At 40.3% G+C, this 27608-nt stretch overlaps 1 protein-coding gene across 1 annotated transcript in view; it reads left to right on the forward strand.

Moving 5' to 3' along the window:
* Positions 1-21445, forward strand: part of CNGB3 (cyclic nucleotide gated channel subunit beta 3) — a 168321-nt gene extending 146876 nt beyond the window's left edge. The window contains exons 15-18 of the mRNA XM_062189513.1: positions 358-476; positions 17923-18069; positions 19014-19188; positions 21164-21445. Coding sequence (XP_062045497.1) covers positions 358-476; positions 17923-18069; positions 19014-19188; positions 21164-21445 — 723 coding nt within the window. The remainder of the gene's footprint in view (positions 1-357; positions 477-17922; positions 18070-19013; positions 19189-21163) is intronic.
* The last annotated feature ends 6163 nt before the right edge of the window (positions 21446-27608 follow it).

A 27608-nucleotide genomic window follows, 5' to 3' on the forward strand; every position in this document is an offset into this window, starting at 1 on the left:
GCCCACATTCTTTGGATACATCAAGCACTTTCTTCAGAGTACAACATGGTCATCAAAGCCAAGTTTTATCATGCATAGAACCAATTAATCTTCTGTCTTTTCCCACTACTGGAGCAACATGATGATGGAAGTATCTTCATGTGTCCAGTGAGAGCACAAACAGTGCTCAGATATTGGCTGTATCTTCTAAGCAATTTCTTTCATACCATATGTCTAACCCATGAGTGTAACTGCCTCACATCTTAAGGTAATTATTTTTACATTGATGTTCCTTGATGCCTTCTTTTATTTCTTAATTTGGGGGTTAATTATCAAGAATAAAGTGATTACTATTTCTTCTTTGTATTTGGCATATAGGGAGAAATTGGCAAGGAAATGTATGTCATCAAGCATGGAGAAGTACAAGTCCTTGGAGGCTCAGATGATGCTCAAGTTCTGGTTACTCTGAAAGCTGGGGCAGTGTTTGGAGAAATCAGGTATCTGAAAAACACCTCATAAATATTGAAGTCTATCATTTGTCATAAACAAAAATCTTAGATAGATGATAAGATAAATAAAGCCAAGCCCCTGCTCAAATTTATCAAAGGTTTTAATATGCTGGTAAAATAAGGATGTTTACATTTTTATTCATTCCTGCCTAAAAGAACTGAGGAAAGAAATTTAGTCATTCAACAATTTAATCCCAGGATTCGGGCCAGTGCTTAGCATAAGGCAGATGGTCAATATATGTTGAATGGCTATGCACATGAATGAGTAAATGGTGAGAGAAGAGGTTGGGAGAGATAGCTATTGTCAGGTTATTGGAAGACTTGACTGGCAGGCTAACAATGGGGTTTCCAGTAGGCTTGCCAGATGGTCATCAGTGTGGGACCAAATTTCCTGGAGTTAATTCCTAGTTTCATCACTTACTAGTTTTTCTCCCCTGTTATTTGACTCTTCTATTCCTCCATTCTATAATCTTAATAATTAGACTGATAATAGACCCATAGGGTTATAAATTATTTAATTCATTAAAAGCACTTAGAATATTGTTCAGCATTTATTAAGAATTCATTAGCTATTAACTCTTAATGGCCAGGACTTTATCCTAGAACAAGGAGTTCTCAAGAGTGAGAAAAGTTAAGAATTTTGTGGATTAAAAACTTCTATATGCATTATTGCATTTAAACTTATTCACCATTCATCTAATAGATATTCATTGAATGCCTAATACATGCTAGATTATCAATTGTTGCTCTGTACTCTGGGAACATCATGTAAGAAGAATAGACAGATACAAACCCTTACATAGTTTACCATATATTGGGGAGGGGATTGAAAAAATAAATAATTTAACAAAACAAATTCACACTGATAATTACTACTATTATTAGAAAGTGGTAGAGAAAGCTACTGTAGATATAATGGTTAGGAATAATCTCTCTGGACAGATAATATTTGGCCAGAGAGTTGAAAGAGTAAATGGAACAACCACTCAGAAATGGGAGAAGGGCCTGTCAAAGTCTGAACAGCTGTGTGCAGGCCTTGCAGTAAAGTAAGCTTGTCTGGACAAAGGGTAGGAAGGTCTGGATGGCTGGAGTACAGTGAATGAGGACACTAAGGACATGAGACCAAAAAGGAGAGCAAGGGTCAGGGTATGCATTGTCATTTGGTCATGGTAATGAATTTGAGTTTTATGCAAATAGGAATGGATACCAATAGGATCTAGGTTTAAAAATATGACACAACTTGAATTGGAATTTCAAAAGACCATTCCAACAGCTATAGGGAAAATAAAATAGTAGACGCAAAGTGGAGACAAATCAAAAGTTGGAAGTCAGTTGCATTGAAAGATGATTCAAGTAAAAGATGATGATATCATGAACTAGGATGATGACTCTTAAGGTAGAGTACAGTGTCAGCCATATTTACTATATATTCATTTAATAATTAAGGAAATTACAAATCCAAGCTGCCAAATAACTTTCTGATGGTCGGGTAGCTAGTAAGTGATAAGAACATTCTAACAGGAATCTTCATGGATCAGTGTCCAGTGATTTTTCTACCACACCACAAGTGAAAGTCATTCATCCAAACTTTAACTTCCAGAGATAGGGATCATTTCAAGTGGCTTTGTATTAACATGATCAGGGTTTCCTTGAAAAGTTGAGGCATGGGAATTCTCTGCTGATAACGTGACTTCTCTTTATTCTCTACTTGTTTAACAGCTGGGTGGGCATTCCTGTGTGGGTCCTGCTCTGGAGCAATGATGGAAACACTTCTCAGAATGTCTAATACCTGAGTTATTTGGCTATTTCTTGGTACTTCCTTACTGGGAACCCTTGCCAAAATGATTTAATATTTTCGGGACGTAATAGTTTCTGTAATCTTCAAAGTCATAAAACATACAACAGTCTAATCTGAGACACTGAAATTTATTAGCTGACTTCTCCCAAAGATTGACTACTCCCTGAAGAATAAAGCTTTATAAATACAAGTATGTTAATTTCTGATATTATCCTCGAAGGAGGAAATATCCTAGGAATAGAAACCAGGTGCTGCTGAGTTGTAACTGAAGGTAATCCTAGATTCCTGAGAGCAGCTTCTCAAATAAATATCTTATTACCATTTGGTTTCTAAAACCAAATTGAAACCAGTAGACCAAACTCTAAACTTGCCTAAGCAAAAGGGAGCTTTTTGCCTTGACTCTTATCTTGGCTGTGGTTGAGGGAAATGAGACGCATCTGCCTCTCCTCAGACACACACGGGCTTCACAGCCCCACAGCTGTCCTATGCCCCTGCAGCTCTCATCATGTATTCCAGAAATGGAGGCATGCCTGCCAAGCAACCACACACTGGAAAGATGGGGTAATAGTGTTTACTACTCGGAAATGCTGTGACCTTTGCTAAAAGGAGCTAAATCCTGCTCTACCATGCAGCTTTTTAAAGCGTGTTCTTTTTGCTTAAGAAAAAATAAGATAGAACACATTTGAGGGCTTTCAAGGACATTATATATTAATCCAAAAGAGCAAAGCCATGACTACAATATAGATTTACAGCTTTTCATGGAGAAAACTCAAACCACATTTCCAATTAACATCTGAAGAGTATAAACACCCCGGTTTTTAAAAAAGTTTTATTTATCTATATTTATTTGAAAGGCAGAGCAACAGAGACAGGAAGAAAGGGCTCTTCCATCTGCTGGTTCAAGCCCCATATGCCTCAATCAGCTGGGGCTGGATCAGACCAAAGCTGGAAGCAACAGAATTCAATCCTGGTCTTCCACACGGGTGGCAGGGGCACAGGAATGTGAACTAGCATCTAATGCCTCCCAAGAAGCTGGATCAGAATGGGACATAGACGAGGCACTAGATATGGGATGGAGATGACTCAAACATTGTTTTAATCATCATGCCAAACATCTGAACAAATCTTATTTTTAAAAGAGAGACCCACTGCTTGCTGAGGAGGTCCTCATGTTGCTTCTGACCCCTTTATTTTTCTTACATGTATATTTAATGCCAATCTATTGACCAAAAGTATTTAATCACTTTCTATTTGCTCATGCATCTGTTAAAATATCATTTTCCTTGAAACACATCTGAATTTTTGCTTTTCATTATTGCTATTTAGATGCATATTAGAATATGATTACCTATGGGTTTTACCTCTCTTTTACCTGGAAAATTCTTGCTCACCCTTTAAGACCCAATTCAAATGTTACCTCTTTAAGACCATCTCTTGCCACTCTCAAAATAAATAGTAGCTCCGTGCTCTATGCCCCCAGAGCACTTCATTCATACCTTTATTATAGTAATTACTACTGATTTATAATTCATTTGCTCAGATAGGTCTATCCAACAGACTGAGCCATTAAAATATAAGAACTAGAACAGCCCCATCTTCAAATCACCAACAACTACATAAAAGTTATACAATAAATGATGATTTATCTTTGCCTCTTACCTCCATTCACAAACAATTTTCAAGGGCAGGTATTCAGCCTAGTGATTAACATGCCAGTTCAGTCACCCATGTCTCACACTGAAATATGTGGGTTCTGTTTCTGGCTTTGGCTTCTTACTCCAGCATATTGCTAATGGAGACCCTGGAAGGCAGCAGTAACTGGCTCAAGTTACTGGGTTCCTGTCACCCACATGGGAGACCTAGACTATGTCTCGGACTCCCAACTTTGGCCTTGGCCTAACCCCAGCTGTTGCAGGCATTTGTGTAGTGAACCAATGAGTGAGATCTCCCTCCCCTTCTCCCCCCCCTTCTTCTCTCTCTCTCTCTCTCTCTCTCTTTCTCCCTTCAACTCCTCATCTCTCTGTCTCACTCTCTTGCTCTCTCTGCCTCTCAGATTAGGGAGAAAAAAACTACAGAATCTATTCAGTAATTTTTAATTAATCAAATAGCTGACTGTGATAAAGTAAAAACAAAAGAAAAATTTTTTAAGGACGCCTTACAATAAAACATGAAATGCCTCAGTGAAGGCCATACATTGCTTTTTAGCCAAGCCCAGTGCTAGCCATGGGGGTACAAAGGTGAACAACAAACAATTGCTCCCCTCAAGGGACTCACAAACAAGAAAGATAAGTAAAGAGAAGACTTCAACACCAGGGAATTGAAAGTATAGATCGCATCCAAGCCCACATGCTCAGGATGCTATAGAGCACAACAGTTCACAAGGTGATGGTGCCCTTGGATATGGCAATTACTTGAAGTTATCAGAGAACCAAAGACAGAACCTTAAGTGCTGCTCAAATGATGTGGGAGACAATGATGTGTACATACCAGTCAGGCCTGGTAGCCCCTATAGTGGGACATGTGAATGACTATTTACGTGATGTATATAGTAGAGTGAAAGACGGCCCCAAAAGATGTATCCCTATACTAACCCCTGGAGCCTGTGAATATGACCTTATTTGGAAAAGTCTTGGAAGATGTAGTTGTAAGAAACTCAAGATGAATTCATCCTGATTATCTGGATGGGGCTCATATCCATTGACAAATGTCCTTATGAGAGACAGAAAAGGAAAAGAAGAGAAAACCAGGTGAAGACTAAGGCAGAAATGGGAGCTATGCAGCTGCAGCCAAGGAATACCTGCAGCCCCAGAAGCTGAAAGAAGCTAGAGGGGACTTCCCACTGCAGTTTCACAGAAGTGGGGCCCTGCAGACACCCTGATTTGGGACTTCTGGCTTCCAGAACTGTGACAGAATACCATCTGTGGTTGCAGTGCACTTACTTTGTGGTAATTTGTTACAGTATTTAGAAGCCACTACAATAGCAAATTCTTCAAATGGTTAACTTTGAAATTTTGCTGGAGAAAAAAAGGACATGTTTGACCCTCCTTCTACTTCCCCTGTGTGGTCAGTTCACCTCCAAGACCTGTCAATCTCACCTTCTAAGTGTGCCCCAAATCACTTGCATCCTCCCTCTGTACTGCCATTATTCTTGTCCAAATCACCCTCCAGTTCTTGCTGGATAATAACAGTGGCCTGCTGCAGGTAACCTACTCCGAAAACCACATCCTGCTCAATCCACTCTATAGCCGGAGGGACAGATAAAGTCGTGTCACTGCCTTCCTACCTAAAACCATTCAATGCTTTCATGCCATTCTTAGGAATAAGAACAAAGTTTATTTTTTTAAAATTATTATTTATTTACTTCTAATTTAAGATGTAGGTGGTAAAGAAAGGGAGGGGAAGGGAGGGAAATCCCCCACCTGCTCAATCACTCCCCAAATGCCCACAACAGCTGAAGCAAGGTCAGGGCAAGGTTCAAAGCCTGGAACTCAATCTGAGTCTCCCATGAGGGTGGCAGAGACCCAAGTCCTTGAGCCATTACCTTCTACCTCCGAGGGGTCCCATCAGAAGGAAACTGGAATTGGAAACATCACTGAGACTCAAACCCACCACTCCAATATGGGTATGAACATCCTAAGTGTTGTCTTAGTTGCTAGGCCAAACATCTACCCCAAGAACCAAGTGCTTTTTCTGATCTACAAGATCCTGTGGCATCTAGACCCTGCTTACCTGTCGACTTCAGGGTGCCCCTAATGCCCCTTGCTCTCTTTTACCCAGACATTCTAGTCTGTTTCAGTTCCATGAATGTGCCTCAGTCCATCCGGCCACAAGGAGTTTTTTGCACATGCTGTTACCTCTGTCTGGACACTTTCCCCACCACTTTTACCCAGCTCTCAGCATCTTTCAGGCCTTCCTGGATTCCCCACTCTGGAGGTCTCCCAGGTCACCTGGCTATATGCTCTTGTCTAATTATATATCTTTCTTTAAGAGCACTTATCTTTGTACCTGAACACTCATTGGTCCACTATTTCATTGTTTTCTTCCTTCCTAAATTGTAAGCAACCAGGACTACCACATGTGGCTATACAAAGTATGCTAGCTACACCACCATGTCTAATGAGAAACTGGTAGCATTGTCTCCAACCTGGAACCCACACTGAGTCAGGAGCCTTGGCTGTTGGGTCTTTCTCATTCACAAAGACCTTTTACTTTGCAGAGGAAAGCATTCTCCTAGCCAAGCTTTGCACCCACAGGACTACACGTGCCCAAAGAGCCCACATTTTTCTTGTTTGCACAAAGACATTTCAAACAGGCTCCCAGAATCCCTGCAGACACCATGTGTGTGGTTTGTTCTGTACTCCATCCCCTTAGGGCAGTGCCTGGCCCCACAATTGCCTAATAAATAGCTATTGAATAAATAATTATCTATCTTTGTGCAGGTACAAATACACATTCATTTCTGTCATGAATATGCATATTCAGTCTGGTGTCCTTTGTCAGTTTTCATTATTAAGAATAGCACTATTACCCTTTATCTTTCAAAATCATTTTGCTTTGCTTTTGAGTTATTTCTTTGAAGTTTATTCCCAAAAGTTGAATAAGTAGGTCAAAAGATAAACATTTCTATAACTCATAAAATACATGAGATCATTTTCCAGAAAAAAAATTGGAACAATTTATAATACAACTAGCAATGTATAGCTGACAATTCTTAGCATTGCTGATATTACTTTATTATACTCATTGCATTTTAGTAGGTTGTTTTAATTTGCATTTCTCTAAATAGTGTCTGGAAAACAGTAGACCTGCAATAAATATTTGTTAAATAAATCCATTTCCTGTGGGCTTATTTATTTTCATTAATGTGACCATTTACTTTCTGCATTTCTTCCTTTGGTAGATGTTCTTTTCATCATATATAACATGTCCCTGAGTAGAATTTAGGCACTCATACATTTTTATGTTTTAGATGGTTTGGTTTTCATTTAAAACATATAACTTCTGTCTCTTCACTAGTTACATAGGTCAAATCATCTACTCTCAGTACTTATTTTTGATATTTATATCACTTTGAAAAGGACAAATATTTTGTATATTTTTATTTTTGACACATTAAGGACCAGATATTTTTGGAAGATATTATAAATCCCTCTTTTCCCTGCAAGTCATTGCCCATTTCTCCTGAACATGCCATATTTAAAATACAGGCAACAGAGGTGACTTCTAGGTCTTTGCATTATTTTAATTCTAAATTCCTACCCTGCATTATGGTAACTCTGTTATTCCCTTATTTTCCCTCTTTCCTAAAAGGCAGAAATGGTGAATATATGAGAAATATGGCCAGGGGTAAGAAAACATGATTAATATTGAGGGAGAAAACTCTTCATTTCCATTTTTTTCTATCTCAAACCTGGGAATATACCTATATTAACATATATATTAATATTTTCAATACATTGTTTTGCAACTCTCAAGTATTAGTTCTTGAACAAGACAATTAATTGATTCTGGACCTCAGTTTCTAAGTCTGTAGTAATGGGTAAACTTCCTCCCCAAATTGATGTCATTAAAGCAGAAAATGTAGGTATTTATTTTTGAAAAAATTGTATAAGTTTATGAAATTGTTAACTGTTTTGACTCCAGAGAAACACCTAGTTAGACTAGCATCTTAACTTGCTTGATGCAGTGTTTTCTAGCCAGAGTATCATGTAAAATATTCTCCCAGGCATTTGACAAGTGATTTGACAAGACACAGAGTAAAGATTACATGCTATTCTTTTTCTTTCTCTTTCCTTCTTTAGAATTTTCATCTAGAGTCTTCAATTTTTCATCTACTTCTCTAAGTCCTATTCAACTCTAAATTCAAGACCTCCTGGGGAAAATGGGGATTAAACAGTTCATATCTGTGATATCTAAATTCTTTTTGTTTAAAAAAATGCATGTGTGCAGATGTTCCTAAATTTTCTTACAAAAAAAAATCACGGCTGATATGTGTTTGCCATTCAGTGTGCAGTCTCATGAATATCAAAGTATCTGTTAAGAGCAAGACTCCAGGCACAGGTGACCCTAGAGCATCCTTTGATATTTGTTCACCCACAAAAGTTTTGTTAGATTTTATTTTTAGTCAAGTTGTAAAATCATCAAGGAACAAAAGTGCTTCATAATCACATTGACAAAGATAAAAGCATATCTCAGGAAACAAATCTACACAGGTGATCTACCCTCACATCCCCCAAGTATAACCCAGTTGACAATTTGCTTAATGAGAACAAATATTTGAAGATTTAATCTCTTATTCTGCATTGGATGTGGTGGGTTTTTTTCCCTTGATACCATTCTAGAAATAACTCTACCTGAGAAAATGTGTTTAGACTAGAACCTTTTTTTATTTTAGGAAGCATACTTGTTTCTTAAGGTTATCAAAGCATTAATCACTGTAAATTGTGCTTATCTGCTTAAGAAGTTGCCTGACCAGGTTTGCCTCCCAATGCTAAAACTTAGAGGAGTTGTGAGACTTCCAGCAAGTTCTCAACCAAGACTTCATTTCTCCTCAGTCAAAATGGAGTCACAGTAGGCAGGGGACTGGCAAATTGGCTATGTCGCCACACCCCATATCACAGTGCCTGATTCAAGCCCTAGCTCCCCTGCTTCCTGTCCTACTAATGAGCCCCTTGGATGGCAGCAAGTGATAGCCACATGGGAGAGCCAGAATGAGTTTCCAGCTCCTGGTTACAGTCTGCCCCAGCCCCGACTATTGCAGGTGTATGGGGAGTGAGCCAGCAGATGGAACTTCTCTGTCTCTCTTTCTCAGCCTGTCTGCCTTTCAAAATAAATGAAAACAAATACAATTTTTAAATGGAGTCCCAATAATAAATAACTACCTCATAGAATTGAAAAGCATTATATGTATGAATAAATAGAAGAAAAATACCTGGCTGATAGTAAGCATCAATAATGCAAACACTAGCTATTATGTTACTAATACTGTTTTTTTTAAAGATTTATTTACCTATTTTAAAGGTAGAGTTACAGAGACAGAGGAAGAAACAGAGAGATTATTTTTCTGCTGGTTCACTCCCCAAATGGTCACAATAGCCAGAGGTAGGCCAGGTTGAAGCCAGAAGCCTGAAACTCCATCTGAGTTTCCCACATGAGTGGCAGGAGCCCAAGCACTTGGGCCATCTTCAGCTGCCTTCCCAAGCACATTAGCAGGGAGTTGGATCAGAACTGGAACAGTTACGACTGGAATGAGCACCTACATGCCATGCCAGCATCACAGCTGGCATCTTAACCCGCTGTACTGCAATGCCAGTCCTGTATTTATAATGTTATTTCACGATGAGAGTCCTTTATCTGACATACTATGGACTAATGTTTCAGACTTTTTCCAGATTTTTGAAATATTTATAAATATGTCATGAGATATCTTGGGGATGGGACCCAATTCTAAAAACAAAATTTATTTATGTTTCATACATACATACATAGGCTGAATGTAATGTTATACAATATTTTTGGTGTACTTCACTTTGACTGAGATCTTTCAGACAAGGCCAAGTGTGGAATTTTCAACTGTGGCATCGTATTGGTGCTCAAGAAATTTTGCACTTCAGATTTTCAGATTAGGGATGCTCCACCTGTATTAATATTTGTTAGTCTGACTATCCTCATACACACTGGACACCTCTTCTGGCTTACAGACAGCTTGAAGGAAGATATTAATCATCTTTATAATCCCAGAACTTGCAATAGTATCCAGCCGATTACAGAATTTACTATTTGTTCCTTTCCTTCTCAATTTATACAGCGAATTCTTTATCTTTCCACATGTGATTGACCTCAAGAGCACAATTCTCTATACTCATACAAAAAAGGACTTATTGAAGCCCAGCTGGGAAATGCAACATTTAAGGAGGATTGTTTGTTTCTCCAAATAGTCAGAAAAGTACTCTCAATCATATCAGGTCAATAGAGAAAGCTTCAAATCTAAAATGCATCGTTTTATCCAACCAGCTCTATCCATCCAACAACTCTTACTGAACTATACCTGGAAGTGACACACAACCTTTACTGAGGATTCTGTTTTGAATAATTGTGTCTATGGTGAGAAGATGAATTTTTCCACCATTTCACAGAGCAGCTTCTTTTTTTTTTTTTAAAGATTTATATATTTTATTTGAAAGGCAGGGTTACAATGAAGTAGAGAGAGGCAGGAGAGAGAGAGAGAGAGGTCTTCCATCTGCTGGTTTATTTCCCCAAATGACCACAACAGTTGGAGCTGGGCAGATCCAAAGCCAGAAGCCAGGAGCTTCTTATGGGTTTCCCACCCAGGTACAGGGGCCCAAACACTTGGGCCATCTTCCACTACTTTCCCAGGCCATAGCAGAGAGCTGGATTGGAAGTTGAGCAGCCAGGACTTGAACTGGCACCCATATAGGATGCCAGCACTGCATACTGGAGCTTTAACCCACTGAGCCACAGTGGAGCAGCTTCTTTACTAAGCCTTTCAGGAAATATTTCTGCCTTTTTTAAGATTTATTTTGTTTATTTGAAAGGTAGAGTGGCAGAGAGAGGGAGAGACGGAAAGAGGGAGAGACAGAGAGAAAGAGAGACTGACTTCCCATCTGCTGGCTTACTCCTCAAATGACCTCAGTGGTCGGGTCTGGTCCACACTAAAGCCAAGAACCCAGAACTGCATCTGGGCCTTCTACATGGGTGACAAGGAACCCAGCACTTGAGCTGCTTTCCCAGGTACATTAGTGGGGAGTTAGATCAGAAGTGGAGCAGCCAGACTCAAACCGGCATTCTGATATGGAATGTTGGCATCTCAGGTGGCAGTTTAACCTGCTGTGCCACACACTAACAACAGACTGTCTTAAAAACTAAAAACAAGCGGCTGGTGCCATGGCTCACTTGGCTAATCCTCTGCCTACGGTGCCGGAATCCCATGTGGGCGCCGGGTTCTAGTCCTGGTTGTTCCTCTTCCAGTCCAGCTTTCTGCTGTGGCCCGGGAGGGCAGTGGAGGATGTCCCAAGTACTTGGGCACCTGCACCCGCATGGGAGACCAGGAGGAAGCATCTGGCTCCTGGCTTCGGATCGGCGCAGCACTGGCTGTAGCAGCCATTTGGAGGATGAACCAACAGAAGGAAGATCTTTCTCTCTGTCTCTCTCTCTCACTGTCTAACTCTACCTGTCAAAAGAGTGTAAAAAAAAAAAAAACTAAAAACAAGAATAGATTTCTTTTGTATAGTATAAAAGTCTTAAAGCCAATTTGAAATCTTCCCACAGTAAAGTTTCCCTTTCTGTACAAATCCTATTTTCTGTCTCCATTCTTATTTCTCTTGTGATCTTATTTTCAATTTGTGCTCTTTTATATTCTGCTTTTCTGGATACAGCAACTCAGCTGAAAAGAGCTTTGCAGGTTGTACACTGGGCAAATCCAAAGAGCTGCAATCACTTTACAGTTGGTTTATGCAGCACACAATTTGTAATGCCATGTGTGGCAGCCCTGGAAAAAGCTTAAAATAAATGACTAGGAAAATTCTGAATATTCTAGCTATTTCTGAAAAAATAGCTAATACATATACATTATATGTTATATATATTTTTATGTTTGCATGTATGTGCATGTATTATACAAGATTACCTCCAAACTTCATGGAAAAGGAATTAAGAGATAGCTTATTTTACTGCAAAATGAAAAAAACCTTTGAGATCCATGCATAATTCTTTCATAATATATATTTTTATAAACTTTTTTAACATCTTGTATGGATTTCAATTATTTTGCATTAAAATAAGCTCATCTTTTAATACCATTTTCCACAAGCATTTTGTAGTATCTTGTGTTTCTGCATATGTGAATCTTCAGGTTGCTATTTGTTCCAGCATTTACAGGATTTTGCACACACTTTTTTTCACACATGATCTATGAATATACTAACTCTGTGACATCCACACAACTGCTTTTGTTCACACAACCAATCTTGGCACACAAGTGGTTCAATATCCAGTTCTACAACACCAATTAAAGTTTAAAATTGCTCAGTAAGAGGTTTTACCTAATTGCACCTTCTTCATAATTGAACCTCGGGAGTCTACAAACAGCTATTTCTTCTCCAAGATAATCAGATACCTGTAGTAAGTACCAAAGATGACCTTATTTCCTACAGAAGAGATTAGCAATCTGTTCATAAACACAGTTAGTGTTGGAATTCTTTGGTTCCAAAGCTTGTATTCTTTTCAAAAAAAATATTTTCATGCTTTAATAATTTTCCTTTGCTCCTAACTCATTTCACTGTTCCGAGTACATGGTAGGCATTTATATATACTTACATAATTGGAGTTAAAAGCCAAAAAAACCTAATTGAGTTATTGTCTAAAGTCACAGCAAATAAAGATGGGTGTAGAATTAGAACCAATTCCTTTGTTGCCTGTGCCATTGTTCTATTCACTTTTCTTTTTAAACCTGAGGACCATTAACATTAACCTCAATTATTGTTCTCCATCATGGCTCTTTCAGAAATCTATGTGGGGTTGGGAATATTTAGGGACCATTTTACTAAGCTCTGTGATGAGTGAAACTTTCCATTGGTAGAATGCTAGAGAAGCATTTTGTGGACAAGAAGGGGGGAGAGGGGAGGATGCTATTTTAAACATTGCTGAGAGAGTTTGGGCAAAATCCATCTGGCAGACAGATTCCTTCTTCCGTTCAAAAACTCATCAAGCACTCCAAATGTGTAACCTGTAGACAAGTTTAATTAAAGCTTGAGAAATCTCAAAATAACCTGACATTTAAATATGTTATTTCCGTTCTCCTCTGATAGTCTGTCACACACACAGGCATTCTGTGGTTCAAATCAAGCTCCCCAGTGCATCCAGCCCTGCCTAACTACTGGATTACTCTGTATCCAAGGCTACAGGAATGTGAATGAAATTGACTCATCCAATCACTGTTTTTAAAATAGTCACATTCATTTCACAGAGGAATAGGTGGAGGGCAGACAGGAAGTTGGGTAGATGATTGAGTAAAAAGATGATTGCAATGATAGATTGGATAGGTAGGTAGATACAATGCACACGTATACATAGAGATAGATACATAGGCAAATTAAAGTTCAATTCCTTTGTCTTCTCTGGCAAATGTGGAGCTTATCTTGGGAAGAAACTTAAGAAAGAACTAAGGTAAATTTTTTGGCCATAAAACAAAAAAATTGAAATGTAAAATCATCAAGCATTAACTTTTAAAAAAGTAGTTTCCATGGTAGAACTTCTGTGTTAGTTCTTTGTTACAGTGTCTTTTTCTCAAGGCAAGATAAGTAGACATTAACATAATCAACCATAAGGATTCCAAAGATATGCTTTTTGTCTTAGAGGGGTAATTCCTTTCTTAAGGAGACTGGAGACTCCTGGATCTATAATCCTCTCCACCTTCACCTTAATGGTAAGGTACAGCTAAGTGCAAAGTTTGGTGCTGTCAGGTGGCCCTAACTTAGGTTTTCTCCCATCTTTTCCTTCCTTCTTTGGCTTTAATTGAGCCTTTTACATGATTCTATCTTCTCTTTCTTAGCACAACAATTGTACTTATTATTTCAAAAGTTTAATAGTTGGTCAAAAGCTTTTGGGGCACCGATCCTGTCCCGGTTGCCCCTCTTCCAGGCCAGCTCTCTGCTGTGGCCAGGGAGTGCAGTGGAGGATGGCCCAAGTCCTTGGGCCCTGCACCCCATGGGAGACCAGGAGAAGCACCTGGCTCCTGCCATCGGAACAGCGCGATGCGCCGGCCGCAGCACGCTACCGCGGCGGCCATTGGAGGGTGAACCAAGGGCAAAAGGAAGACCTTTCTCTCTGTCTCTCTCTCACTGTCCACTCTGCCTGTCAAAAAATAAATAAATAAATAAAAGAAAAAAAAATTAAAAAGCTTTCAATATATATTTTAAATGACTCTAAATCTACCTTCACATAACACTATATCACTTCACATTTAGTATAGGTAGCAGAATCTTCCAATTCTTCCCTCTAGATGCTTATGACATTGTTGTCTGTCATTTCATTTATCCATAGGCTATAATTATCCAATATATTGCTGTTATTATTTAAATGATTATCTTTTATATCAATTAAAATAAGAAATATATTCTATTTTACCATCATTTACTCCTTTTGCAATGTTCTTCCTGAACAAAGGCATGAGCTAATCATTTTAGCTCCCTGCTGAAAGTAGATAAAATTCTCTTTTACCCTTTTACTCCTGCCTTGTATCAAGAGACCAGCTCAGCCCCACAGCCTGCATTATTCCCCACCCCACCCCTGCATTCTTTTCCAGTCTGAGAAAAATCTGTAAAAAGAAACTCACCTTCACCCACTGCTCCCCCAACCCCAGCCCTTAACCCACCCTAGGCTACATAAAACCCAGCCCGCTGGAGGACTGCACCCCCTGCCACACCCCGAGTCCGTGTGCACACCAGCATTTGGCCACCTCTGCGAGTTTATCCATTTTCCCTTGAATAAATTCATTTTGGTTGTGAACCATACTCTGTCTTCTCTATTCTGCTCCCATTTGCCTTACACTCCCTTTCTTTATGCAGGCCTAAGTTTCTAATTTATATCTTTTTCTTTCTCCCTGAAAAACTCACATTAACATTTCCTTTGGGGTAAGTCTGCTGGTGATGGAACCCCTCCCTTTTTGTTTTTCTGGGATTCTCGTTTACTTTTGAAGGATAATTTTATTGGCTGTAGAATTCAAGAACGGTAGCTTTTCTGTCAGCACTTCAAATATTTCACCTTCTTTCTTGATTGAATGATTTCTCATGAGAAATCTTTAATTCTTATACTTCTCCCTCTGTGGCTTAGGTATTCGATCCCCTGCCCCCTCTGGATTCCTTCTAAATTTTCCCTTTGTCTTTGATTTCCTGCAGTGAGAATGTGATATGCCTCCAGAAAGTTCTATTTGTAGGTACTTTTCCTGCTTGATGTTCTCCAATCTTCCTGGATTTGTGGTTTTGTTGGGTGTCTGACATTAATCTTAGAGAGTTCTAGGACGTTATTACTTCAAATATGTTTCCTCATCTGTTCTCTCTTCCTTCTCCTTCTGTATTCCAATTCCATGTATGTTACTTTTAAGGCAGTTAGGCAGATATTAGCTTAGGTGTATAAGAGGGGCCAAAAAAAAAAAAAAAAAAAGAGGCATTTTCAAGAAAATAAATGTATGTGCACTAGAACAAAGAAACAAGTCCTGGAAGCAGGACCCAGCCTCTTGTCTGTCTCCCCCCACCCAAGGGGTCCTTGCCTGTCCTTTATCAAAAGGAACTCACTGAGTTGAGGGAGTGATAACGGTTGGCCCTACTAAACCGAGAAGTCATTTGCTTCTGTCTTTATTATTGCCTTTTAGCATTCCTTGTATAATTTTTTGTTGCTCAAAACAGAAACTGAAATAAATAGCCATTTGGTGTGAATTTTCATGCTAATTTGCCTAGAGGTTAGGTTAACTGTTCACTGTAGCTACAGGTGCCAGAAGCTTCAAATTCTTCACGTGTCCCTGTTTTTCTCCTCTGTTGACTTTGGGCTTCCCTAAATACGCCTCCTCAGAACGAGTTTGCCTTTTGAAGCTGTTCCAGCTCTAATCCACTGTTAAACTTGTAAGAGCCCTGCCAGTGGGAGCTAAGCTGTGGGGGACGAGAGACAACTTCTAACCCCTTGACTAAGTCTCAGTCTTTTTGAGTATATGTGCTTATCCTATGACCGTCACTGGAATCTTTTAGCTTTCTATTCCCCTAGATAAGACAGGAGGGCTTGAGAAGGTACATTGGGAAAATTCTCAGCCCTCCAGTGGGATAAGGCTGTGATAAAATGTTCCTCTTGGGTGCTCTGGGTATATCTCACAACAGTTAACTCTCCTCCCCCACCGCTGGAGTCAGGAGGGGACATTTCTTGGCTATTCACCTTGAGAACCAGGTGGGGCTCCTGGAGGTGAAAGTATGCGAGTTCCCATAATTGTGGCTCCCAAGTCATGGTAGGCCCACTCAGCCTCCAACAAATCATCACAATTACCATTCAAGGACGCTTCACAGTTAGGGCTCTAGGGGTTTCTCTGGCCAAAAAGATCTGCCTGCTGTTTCCTACATTCAGATGTCTCTCCAGATTTCTGGATAGACATTTGTCCTGTGATCTGAGTTCTCTGATGGGTTCAGGAAAAGTCAGTCTTTCATGTGTTTAGCTTCTTGTTGTAAGGAAAGGAATGATGACTTACAAGCGCTTGACATGTTAGAGCTGAAACCATTCATTAGTTTCTGTTAACAATTAGTGGCCAACTGGAATCTCTCCTTTCTGCCACAACAGGCGTGGGGTCCAGGCGACTTTTCACATCTTGTTGCTCCCCAGGGTCAGGGCATCTTGCTCTGTCCTTACCCTCTCTAGAGACTGGGTTTTCATTAGTGTCATTCTTTCTCTGTTTTTACCAGGCCATTTTCCAAGAGGTTTAATCTATTGTGTTATCCTCTCAATGTAGAACCTAGAGTGTCTTTTTGAAGCATTTGAAATGTGTTTTTCCTTTCCCTGTTTTTACAGCCCACTCTTTTTCCTAATCATTAGTAATTGAGAGATTTTTTATTCACTTACTTTATTCTTCCCTGCATTCATTTATCTTCAACCATTTATTGGTGATTTTTCAAATAGAAAATGCTCTGTTTGTCCCTCAGAGACAAAGCCCAGAATTCACTGACTTTCCAGGTAAGAAGTTATATGTGAACAATTATATTACTGAGCAGAATGACTGGATAGTTTAGTGGGGGAAGAGATTGAGCTCATCTGAGGTAATCAAGGCATCAACAGCTGGCCTTCAGATTTATATTGAGAGCTGTATTGGTTAGAGCCCTAGTAGAAAACAGAAACACTAAAGCAAGGCAATCAAATACTTTAATAATGGGATTACTGGCAGAAGTGAGGGAAACCCTTAGGCTTAAGAGTACCCAACAAGGGATGACAAGGCATGCCATATTTGGTAGACACAAAGGAGCTTTTAACACAGATAGGCCTGGATTGGACAAAGGGAGAGCATGAGTACCAGAACCCAAAAAGAGCATTTGGGAGTTCTACAGGATGCCCACATGTCAGGGGCTGTAGGTTTTGTTGGAGAATTGCAGCTACTGCTAACACAGGCCTGGCAGAAAAAGAAGAGGGGAAATAAATTCCCCAATCCCACTCCACTTCTTTCTAATTTCCTACTAGCATTTCCCATTGGCTGAGCCCATATGGAAGTCAGAGCCACAGAGTTCAGCTTCCTGGGAAGCAAAGAAGGATAGGAAATGGTAAAAAAAAAAAAAAAAAAAAATGGATCTGGAGGAACAAATGAAAGATACACATTTTTAAGGGATTCTGCACTTCTAGAATCTGGAATCTGGGATAAAGGAGCAAAAGGGAACAGCCAGCTATAAGTCTTTGGTTTGAGTTCAGTGTTAGAGACAAACAAGACGAAAACTGTTACCTCTCCTATTGCTGCCATAACATAGCTCTCTGAATAAACCACCAAGGAACAATCTCTGAAGCCTACAAATGGTTATAATATTTGCTATTTATTCTTTCAAAAATATCAGTGGAAGAAGAGTGAAATTGATGGCAAAGACTCATTTTTCTTTCTCACAGCCTTCTAGCAACAGGTGGAGGAAACCGCCGAACTGCCAACGTGGTGGCCCATGGGTTTGCCAATCTTTTAACTCTGGACAAAAGGACCCTCCAGTCAATTCTAGTGCATTATCCAGATTCTGAAAAGCTTCTCATGAAGAAAGCCAGGTACAACCTTCCAAACCCCACTAGAGATAGACCAAGTTGGTTTTACCCTAGAATATCTGAGAGGGTTTTATGATGAGGATCGATTTTCTCCATGAGATACACTTCTTTAAAAGGATTTAGTTATTTGAAAGGCAGTTACAGGCTGGCACTGTGGCTCACTTGGCTAATCCTCCACCTACAGCGCTGGCATCCCAGGTTCTAGTCCCGGTTGGGGCACCAGATTCTGTCCCAGCTGCTCCTCTTCCAGTCCAGCTCTCTGCTGTGGCCCAGAAGGGCAGTGGAGGATGGTCCAAATGCTTGGGTCCTGCACCCGCATGGGAGACCAGGAGGAAGTACCCAGCTCCTGGCTTTGGGTCAGTGCAGTGCCGGCTGTGGCAGCCATTAGGGGAGTGAACCAACAGAAGGAAGACCTTTCTCTCTCTCTCTCTCTCACTGTCTATAACTCTCTCTCTCTGTCTCTCTCTCTCGCTCTCACTGTCTAACTCTGCCTGGCAAAAAGAGAGAGAGAGAGAGAAAGAGAAAGAGAGAGAAAGGCAGTTACAGAGAGAGAACCTTCCATTCACTGGTTCATTCCCCCAAATGGCTGCAATGGCCAGGGCTGGGATGGGACAGGCCAAAGCCAGGAGCCTGGAACCCTATTTGGGTCTCCCACATGGGTGGCAGGGTCCCAAGCACTTGAGCCATCATTTCATCATTGTCTGCTTTCTCAGATACATTAGCAGGGAACTGGATAGAAAATGGAGCAGTCAAGACTCAAACTGACACTCCTATAGGAGGCCAGCCTTACAGGCAGCAGCTTAACCTTCCAGCCACAACACCAACCCCCTCCATGAGACACACTTAGTGAACAGTTATTAATGCAGGTGCCCACAGGAACATCACAGGTAGATTTTGCAGGAACTCTCACAGAGCTGCCTAAAAAAGCTTTTTTTTCCTGCTCACAGAGTGCTTTTAAAGCAGAAGGGCAAGACTGCAGAGGCAAGCCCTCCAAGAAAAGGACTTGCCTTTCTCTTCCCACCCAAAGAAGAGACACCCAAAATGTTTAAGGCTCTGCTGGGAAGCACTGGAAAACCAGATCTTGGAAGACTGCTCAAACTGAAAAGAGAACAAGAGGCTCAGGTAACAAGGAAGGGATAAGGGATAGTGGAGGACTGTGATGGACAGAACACTGGATTAGAGTACTCAGACCAGCTCCTGCTCTAATTCTATTGCAAACACTGGCAGAATCGGATCTAATCGAGTGCTCATAATTATGGCTTTATATATAGCACTTATGTAAACTGGATCATCACATATCATAACATTTAATACTCACAAGATCCATTATAGATGACTTCAATATATGTCTGTATAACATATAACAAGTTATATTATTTTTCATGCATTCTGTATTTATTAATCTACCTACTCACTATGATTTATTTGTAACCTCCAACTCATGGTGCTTTTGTGGTCATGCAAAGAAAAGCACATGCAGAGTGTCAAAAAAAAATTAAGTTGCCTGATGCATACATTCCCAGGTAAGGTTGAACAAGGAGACTGTAGTTTCAGTTCTCGTACTGCAAACAAGTAACCCTTTTGTTTTTTGCATTTTTTTCTCAGTGACTGTGCTGTTTAAAATGGCCTCCAGTCATAGTGTTGACATATTATCTTATGGTCCTAAATGCAAAAATCTGTAATGTGCCTTACAGAAAAAATGTGTTATATAGGTATCATTCAGCCATTAGTTACAATGTTGTTATCCCTGGTTTCAATGTAATGAATCAACAATTCTTCAAATTAATTAATTCATCAAATTAAATAAGTTTTCTCTAAAGAAAAACACATATAAAACAAAGTTATATATTGATCATTTGACAAAAATGTTGTGGTACAAGGCTTACAGGAACCTAATGCTATACTTCCCCTTGGAGCAATGGTTCAGTATTTACTAATTTACTGCTCATGGCAACTTTATAGAACAAAACCAACACAAGTAAAGATAATACATATATATGGTGTGTGTGTCTTTTTACCAACATTTCAGTAAACAACATTTTCACCAATTTTAATCAATGTATGTTGCAAATGCTCACTCTCCTCCAAAATAGCCCTTGCCAATAACATCCAACTTCTTCATGTTACAGAATAAATAAAATGAATAAACTAAGACACAAACTTAGGAATTTGAGCAAGATCACACTTACTTACAGAGGAAAAAAAAAACTATTGCTCAAGTGCTCAGACTTACAGGTGTACACCAAGCTAGAACTGTAGAGAAATGCAAATATTGGGGCTTTTCTCTGCTTTTTGTTGTTTGGAGTTTTTGGGTTTTTTTCCTGGTTAAGGAGGGGTCTATGTTTCTTTGATTCTCTTCATAAGTCTATGGGGGTTGACACTGAGATCAAGAAAAGCAGGGATTCAGGCTGTCTGAATCTAATCATTATATGATCTCAAAAGCTGTTAAGAAATGGCTAACTGTGGACCTTTCAGAAAATGAGTGCAGCAAACATTTTATAAAGTCAATCACATTCAAGAGACTGAAACTTGATTCCCCTTTTCCAAACACACAGTACTATGATGAAAACTGTGGATACAGCATAAACCAAATACTTCTTTTATATTGGTATATGAATTATTTACAGAAAAGGTATGAGTAAATATATTAAATTAGTTTTCAACTTTATCTGTGCACATTTGTACCTCAGGCAAGCCTCTCTCAAATGATCTCAAGCATCATCAGTAAATAGCGTAGTGTATTTTTTACCATAAAATGTCTATAGATAACACTAAACCCAAAAAGTAAAAAAATGATATCACTAGCTACCATTGGACAAATGGAGAAGCTTATGCTAGGAAAGAGAAGTAGATGAGGACCAATAGGAAGAGACAAAAAAATAAATCTATCTGGACCGATCCCGTGAATCAAATGTCAAAGTGCCATTCTCCATCAAACTTAGTCAAATGATAGATAGCCAGAAGCAGACCCGATTGCCATATTCTCTTAATTTAGTTTTTGCCTTGGCAGTGATCTTAGCCACCCCATGCTAATTAAAAAGCTCCAAAGTCCTTGGTTATGATTTCAATAGGAATTCTTTGTGACTGCTTCTTTCAGAAAAAAAGTGAAAACTTGGAAGGAGGAGAGGGTGCTGGAAAAGAACATGAAGATAAAGAAAATGAAGATGAAGATAAAGAAAGAGAGTCGGCAGAGAAACCACTGGACAGATCCCAATGTAGGGCAAGTTCTAGCACAGCAGAGGAAACACCCCCATCGATGAGGAAGGCAGTTTTACCCAGAGGAACGAGTGGTCAATCACTCATCATCAGCATGGCTCATTCTGCTGAGGCTGGGGAAGATGTTCTAACTATTGAAGTCAAAGAAAAAGCTAAGCAATAAATGTTTGATTATCTTCAGATGTAATCCAGCTAGTTCCCAAAGAGCTTGTACTTAGGGTTGCAGCTTAAGTTAATGAGGGGATATGACCTTGCCAGCACCATTGAGAAACCACAGGTAAATCCCTAGCTTAGTTTTTAGGACTTATCTGAGAGTGTGATTTTTGCAGTGATAATAAGAAGATTATTAAAAACCATCCCTATTCTCTATTGTCATTAGCTTTGTGCAACTGATATTTTGTTCTGTAATTGTGTATCATATAAAAATACACATACACACATATATTATATATATTCTGTTCTCTTTTCATTTCCTTCCTGATGATGTTTCTTCCTTCCATTCTGATTAACTTGGTTTTGGCTCTGATGTCATTCACTGTTGTTCTCTGTAACATTTGTGTATGTGTGTAATTTCTTGTATGGCACTGTTAATCTTGGCTAACTCCTCTAGGCACATAAATCTTACTTCTTATGGGTATAGGGGCTATGAGATTTTTAGTAAAATAGGTCAACAGTAGGGTGATTTCCAGTGAAATAAGGCTGATGAAACCAAACCAGCAGCTGGGACTGAAGGGAAACAGAAATTAGAGAGCCCTCCAGATGAGAAATCTGATTTTCAGAACAGTCCCCGGAAGAGCAATGTTGGTCAGCAAGACTATTGAGCTGATGGACAAAAAACACATTGCAGCAACATATCGAAAAATCTATCTTTTACCAAATAAACTTTAATATTTTCTCTTACACTAAGTTGCAGGCCTACAGGCAACAATCTACCTAATGCATCTGGCTCAACAGACTGGAATAATCAGATCAGCCCCATACACATATAGGTTCAACTGACATTTCTCAGAATCTTCCTCTAGCAACTTCCTCTAGCAAAAGGTACCAGATCAGGGCTGGTGCTATGGCACAGCAGGTAGAATATGCACACCGAGTAGAGTCCTTGCTTCGCCACTTCTAATCCAGCTCCCTGCTAATGTGCCTGGGAAAGCTGCAGAATATGGCCCAAGTTCTTGGGCCACTGCACCCACATGGGAGGCCCAGAAGAAGTTCCTCCTTCTGGCTTCGAACTGGCCCACTTCTGGCTGTTGTGGCCATCTGGGGAATGAATCAGTGGATAGAAGATCTCTTTCTCTCTGTCTCTCCCTCTCCCCCTCTCCCCCTCACACCCTCTCACCGTCTCACCCTCTCCCCCTCTCTCTGTGTGTATATACATATATATAAAAGTTATATATATAGCTTTGCCTTTCAAATAAATAAATAAATAAATCTTTTTTAAAAAGGTACCAGATCTCAGAACTTCCCATTTCTGTTGTATTTTTTAAAGATTTGCTTGTTTATTTGAAAGGCAGAAATACATACAGAGAAGGAGAGAGAGGTCTTCCATCTTCTGGTTCACTCCCCAAATGGCTCCGAGGTGGTCTAGGTGGAAGCCAGGAGCTGGGAGCTTCTTCAGGGTCTCCCACATGGATGCAAAAACCCAAGTACTTGGGCCACTTTCTACTGCTTTCCCAAGAGCATTAGCAAGGAGCTGGATTGGAAGTGGAACAGCCAGAAATTGAACCAGTGCCCATATGGGATCCCGGCACTGCAGGCAGAGGCTTAACCTTCTACACCACAGCACCCAGCCTCAAGAGAGAAAGATAGAGAATATGAATCCCTCACTCATGCTGGTTCACTCCCCAAATCCCCAGAACAACCAGAAACCCAGAACTCAGTCATTGACCCCCATGTTGGTGGCAGGAACCTAAGTACCTGAGCCATCACCTGCTCACATTAGCAGGGAGCTGGAATCAGGTGAGGCCAGGACTCAAACCCAGGCACTCCCATATGGTATGAGAGCATCTTAACCACTATGTCAAATGCCTGCCCCTTTCTTGTTATTTTAGGCTTTAGTTAAAAAGTGATAAAGTTAGGAAAACAGCCTGTACACATGTCAGATTGACATATTCCTGCAATTTGTGGAACCTACATGTACAGCTGTTTACAAAATCTCCAAGTTAATTAAGTGCACTTTAGGAAGTTGTCCTCATGAATCAGCTAGCATTAGCATAATTACCAAAGTAGCATGCTGTGAGGAGGCTAAAAAAGCCAGGCTCATGTCGGAAGTAATAAAACATATAGAATGCCATTCTAATAAGTGCCATCAGTATGTAACGTAAGGCTCTGAATAATAACGCTAGTTCCAGGTCCCAGAAGATAGGCACTGTAACAGCCCTTCGCTGAGAGGGTTTTAACAAATTCCATTAACCAAAAAAGTGAATCCTGTAGAGGCATTCAGGAGACCATGTACCCATCAGTCACTGTAACAAAATGTATCTTTGTGCAGAGTCACCATTTTTTATTATTTTATGACAAAACCTGGCAAGTTATTTACAAATAACTTGGTTACTGTTTTTTTTCAGGATTTATGGGAATATAAACAAATTGTTAAATAGCACTTACTTGATAAATGCGTTTGTATTTATAAAGAGTGACTAGGAAAACCCAGAAGGAAAAGACAGAAATAGGACCTGAAAAGAATTTAACAGGAAAGGGGAGAAGAGGGAAAGAGTGGACATCCCGAACTTGTGAAAACATATGCTCTCCACTTACACTCAGTACTTATTCAAATAAAATTAAAAAGTGACCCCATTCCAACTAATGCTCTTTCCGTGTCTCTGATTTCTCCTCCCAAACAATTTCACTATTTCAATTATCATCCTTTTATTTCCCATCCAACAGACAAAAATCTAAAGTAATCATTTTCCATTTACAGAGTGCCATTAAATCATTTTTCTTCTTTAATCTTCCTAATTATCCTTTCTTTTTCAATCTCAACGCTAACAACCAGCACAAGTTTTCTGTTCAGTCTAGCTGAACATTCCCGATCACCTTCGGAGTTCTAATCGCTAGTCTATCTTTTCAGTCTCTTTGCTATAGGAAAATTAGATCTTCCTATCAAAGTACTCTTAACAATGTTACTTTTCAGCCCAGAGACTGCATTATTGTGAACTCTCCTGAGCAACAAAACCAATAGATTTTTCAGGTTCAAACTGGAACCATTGGTTCTTAAGGCTTTGAACTCAAACTGGAATTGGCTTTCCTGGGTCTGTCTCTCTCTCTCTCTCTCTCTCTCTCTCTCTCTCTCTCTCTCTTTTTTTTTTTTTTTTTTTTTTTGGCAGGCAGAGTTAGACAGTGAGAGAGAGACAGAAAGGTCTTCCTTTTTCCATTGGCTCACCCCCCAAATGGCCGCCACAGCCGGCACACTGCGGCCAGTGCGCTGCGCTGATCCGAAGCCAGGAGCCAGGTGCTTCTCCTGGTCTCCCATGCAGGTGCAGGGCCCAAGCACTTGGGCCATTCTCCACTGCACTCCTGGGCCACAGCAGAGAGCTGGACTGGAAGAGGAGCAACCGGGACAGAATCTGGCACCCCAACCGGGACTAGAACCCAGGGTGCCGGCACCACAGGGGGAGGATTAGCCAAGTGAGCCTGGCGCCGGCCATGGGTCTCTATCTTGTAGGTGGAAGACTGGGATTTCTTTCTTTTTTTAAGATTTATTTGTTTATTTGAAAGGCAGAGTTACAGAGAGAGACACGGAGAAAGAGAAAGATCTTCCATCTGCTGATCCACTCCCCAAATGGCCACAAAGGCTGGAGCTAGGCCAGGCCAAAGCTAAGAGCCTGAAGCTTCCGTCAAGTCTCCCACATGGGTGCAGGGGCCCAAGGACTTGGACCATCTTCTGCTGCACATTAGCAGGGAGCTGGATCATAAGTGGAGCACCCAGGATGCAAACTGCCAGCCATATGGGATGCTGGCGCTCATGTGGAGGCTTAACCTTCTACCCCACAGCACCGGTCCCCAGACTGGGATTTCTTACCTTCATAATTGCATGAGTAGATTCCTTGCAGTAAATAGTATATGTGAAGGAGATTTATTATATATCTTAATATTATATAGAGATATATTCATTGTATTTTATGTATAGAGAGGTTGATTATTAGGAAGTGCTCACACACTTATGAAGCCTGAGAAGTCCCAGGATCTGCAGTCTGCAAGCTGGAGAGCCAGGAGAGCTGGTGGAATAGGCCCAGTGTGAGTCAAAAGGCCCAAGGCCCAAGAGTCAATGGTATACATTCCAGTCTGAGACAGATGTCTCAACAATTGCTCCCTCTGCTCTCTTCTTTTTGTACTCAGACCCTCAACAGATTAATTGATGCCCACCTATATCCATTCATCATGACAGCAATCCACTTTATTCAGTCCACCCATCTGAATGCTAATCTTATCAAGAGCACCCTCAGAGATATGCCCAGAAATAATGTCTAACCAGTTCTCTGGGCATCCCATGGTTCTGTCATGTCAACACGTAAAATGAACCATCACAAGAACCTACTAGTCTCCATACCAACTAAGCAATATTTATGAAGATTTAATTACCATCACCTCAGCCAAACCCTCTCCTCAAGCTATCTCCTTGCTTTTACTGGAAATTTATTACCAACCCTTCTCCTCTGACCTTTACCACAGTCTGGAGGTTGTCTCCCCTCCACTACTTAGCTCTTTCCTAGACTTTCAAACCTGCTCACGTTTTACCTCTTCCAAGTACCTCCAAAAACATCAACCTAGGACGGTACTGTCTTCAGCCCTTTCTGGAGGTGCTGCACAATACAGCACTCTACTGTTCTCAGATTTGTTCGACTGTGAATTATTTCTGCTTAATTATAAATCATAATAGGCAAGACTGGTTCTTACGCTTCATTGGTCTAAAAATCAGAAGCTGTATTAATGTGAGAGATATATGAACAGACAACTCATGGAAGCAAAACAAATAGGTAATTGAGATGGAAAAGATGATTTCAGTTTGTATGTATGTGTTGAAATACTGCACTGTATTCTATAACATGAACAAATATATGTTAATCAAAAAATTTAAAGAAGGTGATTTACTTCTCTCATGCTTTAAAAAATATAAATCAGAACAAAAATGAAATACTACCTTCTACTTTCCACATTAGAAAACATTTGAGGCCGGCGCCGTGGCTTAACAGGCTAATCTTCCGCCTTGCGGCGCCGGCACACCGGGTTCTAGTCCCGGTCGGGGCGCCGGATTCTGTCCCGGTTACCCCTCTTCCAGGCCAGCTCTCTGCTATGGCCCGGAAGTGCAGTGGAGGATGGCCCAAGTGTTTGGGTCCTGCACCCGCATGGGAGACCAGGAGAAGCACCTGGCTCCTGCCTTCGGATCAGCACAATGAGCCGGCCGCAGCGGCCATTGGGGGGTGAATCAACGGCAAAAATGAAAACCTTTCTCTCTGTCTCTCTCTCACTATCCACTCTGCATGTAAAAAAAAAAAAAAAAATGAAAGCAGATAATAATATCATTGATAAAGTATGTAAATTTTCTGGCAGTACATAGCACAATTTAGGTATCATATCTTGAACTCAGCAGTGTCATTTTAGAGTATACAATATTCCAAAAAAATTTCAGTTAGATCCATAACAGGAAATGCATGAGGATATACAGCATTGTTTGTAGTGCAAAGAAACTGGAGACAATGATTTATCAACCTCTAGAAGATACAAAAATATGTTATGTGGGAGTGCTTGTAAGGCTGAAGTTCTATCCAGCAGTTGGAAGTAATGAAGTAGAATAACATATAGCAATATGTACAGATTTTTTAAAAATACTGATGTAGGGGCCAGCGTTGTGGCACAGCAGGTTAAGCTGCTACTTGTGATAACAGCATCCCTTGTTAGAATGCTGGTTTGAGTGCTGGCTGCTCCACTTTTCTTTCCTTCCAGACTTATTTCTTTGAGAGGTAGAGTTACAGAGAGAGAAGGATGAGGGGAAGGAGGGAGGTGGGGAGAAAGGTGGAGGGAGAGAGAGAGAATGTTGCATCTACTGGTTCACTCCCCCAAGTAGCCAAAACAGCCAAAGCTGGGCAAGGCTGAAGCCAGGAGCCGGGAACTCCATCTAGCTCACCCACATGGGTGGCAGGGCCTAAGTACTTGGGTCATCTTCAGCTGCTTCCCAGGCACATTAGCAGGGAGCTGGATCAGAAGTAGATCAGCCAGGACATGAATTGGCACCCAAATGGGATATCAGGATCTCAGGTGGCAGCTTCACCAGCTACATCACGATGCCAGCTGGTAGGTACTCTGCTTCTGATCCAGATCCCTACTAATGC

The sequence above is a fragment of the Lepus europaeus genome, chromosome 4, assembly GCF_033115175.1.
Source record: "Lepus europaeus isolate LE1 chromosome 4, mLepTim1.pri, whole genome shotgun sequence".
Lineage (NCBI taxonomy): Eukaryota > Metazoa > Chordata > Mammalia > Lagomorpha > Leporidae > Lepus > Lepus europaeus.